Raw genomic sequence first — 10,000 nt, forward strand, 5'->3', positions numbered from 1 at the left:
AAACAATTTAAGCCTTGATGCTACTTCGAATGGACAAGGAACTGCAAAACTCCCATTTCAATGCCAAGGACAAACACTAAGAAAACTTATTGAAAACTTACTCAACTTTTTTTTTAAATTTACTACCGGTATATACTTCACTTAAATCTGTACTAGAAATTACTACGAACCTGTAAATATGAAATACCAATGAATATGAAGAATTACAACAACAACAAAAAATTGTCCGATCTTGTGTCATTTTTTATTTTTCATTTTTTTGCATGTTCGACGTCCGACCGCGTTCGAGACTTTTAGTTCAATGACTGTTCGGTGATCGATCGGTGTTCGGTTCGACATTAGTTTTTCTGTCCGGTGTTTGGGGTGTCCGAGTTGTCCGGGTTGTTTGACAAAATTATTGTTGCTCGTGTCCGACCGGTTCGGTGGTTCGGACAGTACGAACACGGGCGAACAGAAAAACGTCAATCAGTCCGAACATCTCTAGGTATATTTAATTGTAAAATAGATTTACCTAATATTGTGTGGTTCTTGATTTTGCCACAAAAACCATCAATACCAATGCCAATTTGCCACAATGCCATTTTGCCACAATGCCAAAATTTCTCGTAAACCGGAATTTTATTCGACAAAGTCCGGACACTAATTCCGACGTTACGAAAAAACTCGGAAACGAGATAATAATTTATCGTTTCCAAATTTTTCAGTTTTTATCGAAAATTTCTCGAAATTTCTCGTAAACCGGAATTTTATTCGACAAAGTCCGGACACTTAAACTACTAACAATTACTTACAGTTAAAACTATTAGTTTTAACTGTTAGTAATTGTAATTATTTAACGAAAGGTTTACAAAAACTCGGTAATTAAATAGAAACAATTTGTTTTAAAAGCGTATTTTAGTTTAAGCTTCTTTTCTTGTTTCAAATCATAACACGACATTTGATTAAAAAGACAACTAAAACAATATTTGAAAAATCAAAAAAAATGTTTTCTAAATTACTAAAGCCTAAAGTTTCATTAGCTGTGTGTCATCATTCCATTCATTCTTGCAATACTTCATTCATTTAATACTAGGTTTATAAGTTGTTGTTTGCCGTTTCGTTGCGCCATTTTTAATGTTTATACTTGAATGTTATTTGCGAACTGTCAAAATACTATATTTTTAAATTATTATAAACGTGCCTATTTGCGTCAACGAATGAAAATTAAACGTTTAAGTGCAGTCTTGATGTCGTTTTCTTATTGTTTACTAAACAAAAGGTTACAAGCATAGTTCCGAAGCATTTCAATGCCGTTCCATCTGTTTTATACATCCATGGCCTGAGCGACACTGTGAGTGCATATTACAAACAAACTGAGCTATTAATTTGAAAATAGACCACATTTATATTAATTTTAATCAATAAAAGGCTCATGAGAAAGAAATGATATTTTCCAAAAATAAATTATATATATATATATATATATATATATATATATATATATATATATATATATATGTGTGTATATATATATATGTATATATATATATATATATGTATATATATATATATATATATATATATATATATATATATATATATATATATATATATATATATATATATATATATATATATATATATATATATATATATATATATATATATATATATATATCAAAACACAACAAGTTCAAAAGATAGGGTTGCCAGATGTCCCGATTTTACGAAGGAGAACTAAGTAAAAAATTTTTTTTACATATTTGGCGCAGAATTCTCCTTCGTAAAATCGGGACATCTGGCAACCCTATCAAAAAAACGAATTTTTAAAAATTATGACTTTTATTCTCTATTAATGTCATCTCCATTAACGCATTGCGTAAAAAAAGATACGGAGTGTCTCACGAAGTTTGAAAGATTCATCAACGACATTCGTTCTAATAAGTCGTTATTTCCGATCGGAGCTATTTTTCCTCTTGTAGTATTCTTAATTTTTGAGAATGTCTCTTTACAAAGATTTAAAAAAAAGTGAGTATAGGGGTAAAAAACGAATATTATAGAGATAACTATCATAAAAACTTATCGTCATAACTATCATACGCACTTTGAGCAAAGCAGATGTGTTGAAGAAGTAAAAAAAAAGTGAAAAAATAAATTAAATAATTTTTTTATTTTACTTATTAATTTATATATAAATAATATTTATATATATATATATGAGTTTACATATATATATATATATGTATATATATGTATATATATGTATATATATGTCAGTTTAGAATATGTTGAATAGCTATAAAAATATAAAATATTAAAAAACATAAAAAATGGATAACGATAAAGTAATTACGATGGTAATGCTTAGAGAACTCATGTCATTACAAGGAGATACAATTTTCAAATGTTTTAAAGAAAGTTTGCTCAGTGTTCTTGAAAAAGTTGATAACTTAGCCAAAGACATTGAAGAAATAAAACGTGGGCTTACTTTTGTGGTTAGCAGACTTTAACATCCCTCAGAATTAGGTCGTATTTTTCGGTTACCGGATTATTTTTTATTCTATATATTGTCGCAAAACATTAGAGGACCATACGTCCCCAAGTCCTAGAGATGTTAGAATTTTTATTTATTTAATTTAAGTTACAAGTACTAATAACATTTTTTTTAATAAAGCGAGTACCATCACTTTCTCCATTTTTATTTTATATTGAATTTAATATTTTTAACTCTATTTTAAACTGACTCATAGTCAATCCATTAACTCAATTTAACTATTAGAAGTTTATATTAAATAAATTTATTAAATAATAAATAAAATTATTGGGGTATTTATTGGAGAAAACCTTTTTTTTTGGTAGATATCTACACAAACAATTGAAAAATCTAGATTGAAATATAATATATTCAATCTAGATTTTTCATTTTTTTTTTTTGTAATTATCTACCAAAAAAAATGGTTTTCTCTAATAAATCCCACAATAATTTTTATAGTAATATAGACTATATTATAGTGTAATAGTTTTTATATTAACATATTTAAGGTATAGCATAGCTCCACTTTTATAAGTGGTACCCATGTTGCTTCTGGGTTTAAATAATAATAGAAGTCCAGAAGCAATAAGGACCTTATCCTTCCAGTTTATTCAGTAAAGGTTTTTTCGATTTAATATCATTGTAACTGATGTGAAGATCTTCAATAAATGTATTTCAATCAAAGCATTGTATTTCAATGAAATGTATTGGTCAATCCAAGTCACAACTAAAGAGGTTTTATGTAATACAGTTGCAATGTGTACAAATTATTTGTCACAAACCTAGGATCACCCTTTTTGCTTCCCTTTAAAAAATAAAACTCAACACCTTACATAAGAGAAAAAATGTTTATGCAATAAAAGTTGTCAAATCTGCGTTATCTGGAATATACCATCCATCTATAGCATGTTTACAAAAAATAAAGATTTAAAGCTTATAGTTAAAAAGCAATAAACTGTCAAGGAAGCTTAAAACTCCAAAATTTCCTGTTGCGCATAAGGTAATTTTTAATTTTTCCAATGACATGTGTTATTTTTGAACAAATGCAAAAAGTTTCTACACTTTTAGAGTTCAAGTGAAAAAAGTGTTCAAGCATTAATAAATGTATGCACTTTTATTAACTCATAGTTCTGCTATAATTTAAAATAATAATCTTTAATACAGCTGTATTTATTTTCAAGTTTTTAATTATTTCATTATATATTCATTGTTTTTGTGTTTCTCTTTGATAAATTCAATTTATGAAATAAATGTTAACTTTGTTTAACAATTAACTTTCTTATTTTAATATTTGTAATATATTTATTTCTTTTTTATTTTAATATTTGTGCTTTTTTTTAGTCTGATTGCAAAGAATATTTTTATTTTATCTGATGATGTTTATTGATGTATCATAATTTATGATTGGTGTATCTTAGTTTATGATTTTTTTTGTTTTGGTGACTTTTATTATAATTATCATGACAGTTTATCTTTTCATTCTGATTTAAATAATCTCTAAATATTTTATTGAAACATTAAAAAGCATAAAAAGCAGGCGACATTTTTGTTTAATTCATTATTATTGGCATTTTAGTTTTAAGTATAAAGTTGGAAAAATCTTGCAAAATTTATTTTTTGGTTAGGTAATATTTGTGAACAACTGTTAATTTTTTTAAAAAAAAAGGAAAAAGAAAACTGAAGAAAAAACTGCAGAAGTGGTTTTGGACACTCATCTTATGAATGCATACATTCTGCGTGAATTGACTTTAATCCATTATAATTTGACTAATCTTGAATAATGACAATTTAAGATTATAGGCACGTGCGAGTTGTGATCCTGTTGATTGGAATGTGTTATCATCATCATAACTGCAGCAAAGAATTTTTTTCACCTCTTAGCTGCGATTATGATAATGTGTACACTCCGGTTATGTGAGTATAACCATGTGTTTGATTGCCAAGAGGAACACCTTTTGGCAAAAGATTACAATATGAATGAGATAAAACATTTATAAATGAAGCTTGAAGGAGGGATATTTATGTTTATGTTTCTCAGGTCTTAAAAAATTTCTGGCACTTAAACTGCAGCAAAATATCAACAGGACTGGAAGTCATGGCAAACAAGCTTTAACCTGGAAAAACTGCTCAAAAATGTTAATTTCAGATCTACTCTGATTAGATCTAAGTTTAATTCAGATCTACTCTAAACATTTTTGTATAAATAGGAGTCGGTCTAACTGTCTGCTCATACTCAGAATTTGATTTAACAACAATAACAAAAATTTTGATTGTAAGGCAAAAACAATAAGTAACAAAAAAAAATTATACTTCCAAAATATTCAAAATATATATAGATGTTAACAATTTTTTTTACTTATTATAACAGTTACTTGTTTAATCTTTGCTTCCAACTAGAGTTGGAAGTTACTGGAAGAGCCAAGATGAAGTTTATGAAGAAAGATAACGACTCACAGATGATTTGATTGACAGATGGCAAATTATATGAACCAAGAAAAACAAGATGGAGAGAGAGAATTCCAAAGAACATATGCTCAAGAAAAAAAACTAGGCAAATAAGAATTTTTAGAGCACTTAGGAATAGTCGCAGTTAAAGGATAAAGGCTAAATTGAATGATGAGTAATAAAAGAATAAATTTAAGTAGATTGCAGAAGAGACGCTAGCTCTTTAGAGCTGCACCTATTATAGTATATTTAGAAAAGTGAAAGAGAAGCAACATTACAACAGTGTGATAATGGTTGGAGGCTGGCTGCAACCTTTACTTGTTTACTTATAATATATGTTATTAATATGCAGATATTTATATGATTCTATAAAGCTCTTACTTATTATAAGATTGTTTGTTCATCATAAGTTGAACTTTCTTACTTATTATAAGGTTGTTTACTCATTATAAGTTGAACTTTCTTATTATAAGACTGTTTGTTCAGTATAAGTTGAATTTTCTTACTTATTATATGATTGTTTACTCATTATAAGTTGAATTTTCTTCCTTAATTTATATGTGTGAACTCATCTAATAACTATAGTTTTTGAACATAATTATAGGTTTGAATAAATAAATGTTAAGTGATCATTTTATTATATTTATAGTGTCAACTTTTTCCTGGATCAATGATGCGACAAAAGAAATTGAATCGAAAGTGGCTCCATGTTTTAACAAGGCAAGAGATCGCTATGATGGTCAAATGTGGTGAGGTATGTAAATGATTGATGTTTCAATCGATGAGAAAAATAACAATCGATGCGAAAAATAACAATAGTTAGAAGGGGAGTGAAGAGGATGGTGAAAAAGATCCTCAACAAAAAATCGGCAGATTTTTTTAAATAAATTTAAATATCATGTTTTAAATAAATATTTATATGAATACTTTAAATATAAATTTCAATAAATAATAACATTTAAATGATGTTTATTAAATTATTTAAATGATGTTTTTAAAATTTTATTAATAAAAAAATTTTCAAAAAGAGCCACGCTATCATCTTTTGATTAGTAGCGTGTGGTGTTTTTTTGTTGTCGCAATAGGACCATCCCTTAATGAACCCTTGTATTTGGTGCAGACATTGTTATCAGGTTCCCTAAAGTATTTTTAAGGCGGATGGTGGTGCCGAATATAACTTTTTTTCTTTTTCTTTTTTTTTTAAATTTTGATTTACTCCCAATAAGGCTGCAAGCAACCACTACTAAGTTGAGATTTACTTTGCTGTTTGATGGACTACGCGTGATGTTGGTATGACTTATCTGGGTTTATATGTTTCAGTGAAATAACATTTTTTAAATGAGCCATGGGTCTAAACTTTAGTTAGGGGCATATGGATTCTTTTTTAGCTTGATACAATGTTTATCACGTAAATAAACTATAATCACGTAAATATATCTCTTTCGCCAAGATGTTTTATTTGGTTAAAGAAAACTTATTTTATTGCATAGTATAGGTTTAAGTTTATGCATGAAAATGTTTGCAACACAATAACTTCATTAAATGGTTTTCATGCATTTTTGAGATTCCCAAAAATAATGGAAATGCACCAAAGAAAATCCGTATTTTGAAGTAACTTCTTATCTTTTTTTTTAATCTGAGCCTTCATATGCTTACAAGTGTTATGCTTATGCAAAAAAAAAACATGAATTTTTAAATTTTCTACAAAAAATATTCTTTTTATTGCAAACCTTTATATTACGTTGTATTTCCTGTAGATACCAGATTTAGAAGTGTATGTGCATTTTTTTTTGAACTAAAGTAAGCTATCCACGTCCACTAATTTGTATAGTAAAGTTTTAATTGAAAGCCAGAGGAGTTTTTAGTAATTTCTCAGACAAAAACGAAATTACATATAATGTATATATACATTTTTTTGTCTTACAAATTGCTCAAAACACCTCTGATTTGCTTTATACAACACAAATTAACGGGTGATGCGGAAGTTATCGGACAAAATAAAAACGTCAATAACTTATTTATAAATAAAAAAACAAACTACTATTATATTTTTTTTAAATAAAGCATTTATCTTTTAACAAAAATATATTATTTTTTATATGAAAAAACACCACCATTTGCAATTGATCTTAATTTTGCTCTGACGCCTTTCATATGCGACTGTAAAAAGTTTAAATCAATTTCTTGTAGTTTTAGTTTAATACGATCAATCAAAACTTGCTCTGCTGAAGCTTGCCAATCTCCCTCGTAAACCTTCTGTGCCAAATGTCCCCAAAAAATTTCAATTGATCGTGCTTGAGGCACATTTGGGGGATTGGGTTCTTTATCAACGTAATAAACATATTGGTCCATCCAATTTAGAGAATCTTTAGAATAATGAGAACTTGCTAAATCTGGCCAAAATAAATAGTTAAAGTCTCCATGATACTTGTGAATAAATGGAAGAATTCGTTTTTCTAAACATACATTAATATAGATTGATGAATTTATCACAACAGCCTTGGAAGTGCGAAACAATGGCTCGGACATACCACGGTCAGATATGGCTATCCACATTAATAATTTTCTTGGAAATTTCTCTTTTCCTATAAAACGAACACTTTCTGGGCATGTCTTTTTGTTGTTTGCATAGTATCCAAAATTTCCAGGCATGTTGTCCCCTGCAAAACAAAAGTGTTTTTTGTCATCGATGACTAGAAGCGATTTTGTGTTATAGAGTTGGTTAACTAGTTTCCTGCTTCTTTTCTTTGCCTTTATTTGTTGTTCTATAGTGTGTTTTGGAGTCTTTTCACGTTTTCTATATTTAATATTCATTTTTTTTAACTGACGACCAATTGTCGATTGATTTACACCAAATTTAATACCTATTTTTCTCTGACTGACCCCTTTTCGATTGTTGACAAGTCTCGTTAATTCGGCTTTCTTTTCTGTAGTCCAGGATGTCGGACGACTAGGGTGCTTTCTATCAGAAAACGATTGAACAATTTCAAGTCTTTTTAGGTTATCATATATTGTACTTCGAGCAAATCCTTCCTTTTCAAAATGATTTACGATTTTTTTTTTTTTATATTAGGTTTATTTACAAAAAAGATTTTTAGTCGCTTTCGAAAAGATTCTCGTTCAGCTGCATTTAACCTCATTTTAAATAGTTGTGTTTCAAAAAATAAAGTTTAGATTTTATAGAACGTTTATGCCTACGCATAAAACCACAAAAACTAATTATTATGCTCAAATAATGAAATTAGGATTTGTCCGATAACTTCCGCATCGCCCGTTAGTGGACGCGGATAACCTACTTTAGTTCCAAAAATATTTACATGCACTTCTAAATCTGGTATTTACAGAAGATTAAACGTAATATAAAGGTTTGCCATGAGAAGAATATTTATTTTAGGAAATACATGTTTTTTTTTGTAATGTGAGTTAAATCAATATACCAGCATATTGATAATATCAATATGCTAGTATATTGATTTGATTCACATTAATAAGCTACAAGCATTGCATCTGGTCTCACCGCAATATAGATAGATTAAGTTAATTTGAAGTTTTAAATTCCATGTTCGATTTTGTCTTTCTTTTTTTTTTAATTTTCATTTATATTTATTTTGGTTTTTTGCCCCCCTAAGGCACCATTCACAGAGCACTGCGAAAAAGCATTTAGCAAGAAGTTCACGCGAACCATGGTCTTTAAAAGATATTTCTAAACAGTACTTTAAATCACAAAAAATAAATTGTTTTATAATAAAATTATGGAGTGTTTAAAATGTCAGTCATTTTTATGTAAGAAAGAGAGAAAAGGTCATCAATAGAGACATTTTTAAATTGAAAAAAAAAAGTAGTTATTGGCAGGTCCGGACGGCATCAAAGCCTATATTGGATTAAAAGGAGAAGGGTTGAATTTTAGCCCTACGTATTTAGATTTTTACAGAAACATAATGAAATTACTTAAAATCACATTCAAGTGAGCTATTATTTCTTTGTCTAAAAAGTTACTTTTCCCTGCATTTTTAAGGTAAGAAACTTTATAAAATATTTTTCTTTTTACTCTGAAAGCTTGATTAATATTCTATTAATTGATTGGTGTACAATAGCTAAAACTGGTTTGTGATAAAAGTTAAAATTTATCGTATTTTTGCTAAAAGATTATTTTTTTTAATGGCAACATTGAACAGCTGCGGGGAAGCGTAAAGTGGTTTAACCTTTTTTTTTTTAAAGAAAATGAAAATGTGGTCCGTTTGCAACAATCTTGCTCTAATTTTTCATATCAGATTTTTACAAAAATGGAATTCATGCCGTTTTTTGATTATTTCCAATAACTGTGAAACGGAGATCTCCGTTAAATAAACGGAGTATTATTTCGACGGATTGTATCCATTAGGGTAAAGTGTTCTGATTCCGGCCACATCTTTACAATTTCGTTTCTAAAAAAAAATGCCACATTTTTGCAATTTTTTTTTCTAAAAATATGTTAACAAATGGGTCTTCAAGACAATCATACACTGTTAGAAAGATACACCTTTCAGCACTCGGGTCTTAATTTTTTTTTATAATAAAAACTGCGTAGACAAACAAAGATAAAAAAGGCAAAAGAATTCGACTAAATTACAGCAAATTTGACAAAATATCAGCCTGGCTTTGAATTTTTTTCGATTCTATTTCAAATCAAATAATGCAAATGCTCATATTATAAACGATAACAAAGTTAATTCTTAAATATATTAATTAATTCAAAATATTAAATAATTCTAAATATTGTAAAGCGAAAAATGTTTTTAAACTTTTTGTTTTAAATATTCAGCTTTTACCATGCAAGTAACATAAACAATTTATATTAAATGATGTAACCTTATTAACATAAATATCTTACTTGCCACAGGTATTACATTTCAAGAAAATAAATTTAAAATGGAACTTGGTAATTGACTTGAATTTGGTCGCTTTACCCTACACGATTGAAACATACCGTAAGTTTAGCGGATACAAAGTTGAAGTCACAGGATCCTTCGTAGCATTGAAATAAAAAACTATTTCGGTTATCCT

The 10,000-nt window shown here is 28.0% G+C and overlaps 1 protein-coding gene and 1 long non-coding RNA gene across 2 annotated transcripts; one reads left to right on the top strand and one right to left on the bottom strand.

Moving 5' to 3' along the window:
* Positions 1-1,867: 1,867 nt before the first annotated feature.
* On the top strand, positions 1,868-5,920 carry LOC136091392 (uncharacterized). Its single transcript, XR_010643956.1, has 2 exons — positions 1,868-3,512; positions 5,607-5,920. It is a non-coding gene; the product is annotated as an uncharacterized LOC136091392 (long non-coding RNA).
* Positions 5,921-7,045: 1,125 nt separating this feature from the next.
* On the bottom strand, positions 7,046-8,097 carry LOC136091666 (uncharacterized). Its single transcript, XM_065819374.1, has 2 exons — positions 8,041-8,097; positions 7,046-7,990 (listed from the first exon to the last, which is right to left on the bottom strand). Exons 1-2 carry the CDS (start codon positions 8,095-8,097, stop codon positions 7,046-7,048), a joined length of 1,002 nt encoding a protein of 333 aa, XP_065675446.1.
* Positions 8,098-10,000: the final 1,903 nt, after the last annotated feature.

This window comes from Hydra vulgaris, chromosome 15 (genome assembly GCF_038396675.1).
Source record: "Hydra vulgaris chromosome 15, alternate assembly HydraT2T_AEP".
In the NCBI taxonomy this organism is placed as follows: domain Eukaryota; kingdom Metazoa; phylum Cnidaria; class Hydrozoa; order Anthoathecata; family Hydridae; genus Hydra; species Hydra vulgaris.

Excerpts from the sequence above, each read along its gene's own strand:
- LOC136091666 (XM_065819374.1), bottom strand. The coding sequence starts at position 8,097 with ATGAGGTTAAATGCAGCTGAACGAGAATCTTTTCGAAAGCGACTAAAA. Across the intron at positions 7,991-8,040 it reads AGCGACTAAAAATCTTTTTT|GAAGGATTTGCTCGAAGTAC; the intron begins GTAAATAAACCT and ends CATTTTGAAAAG.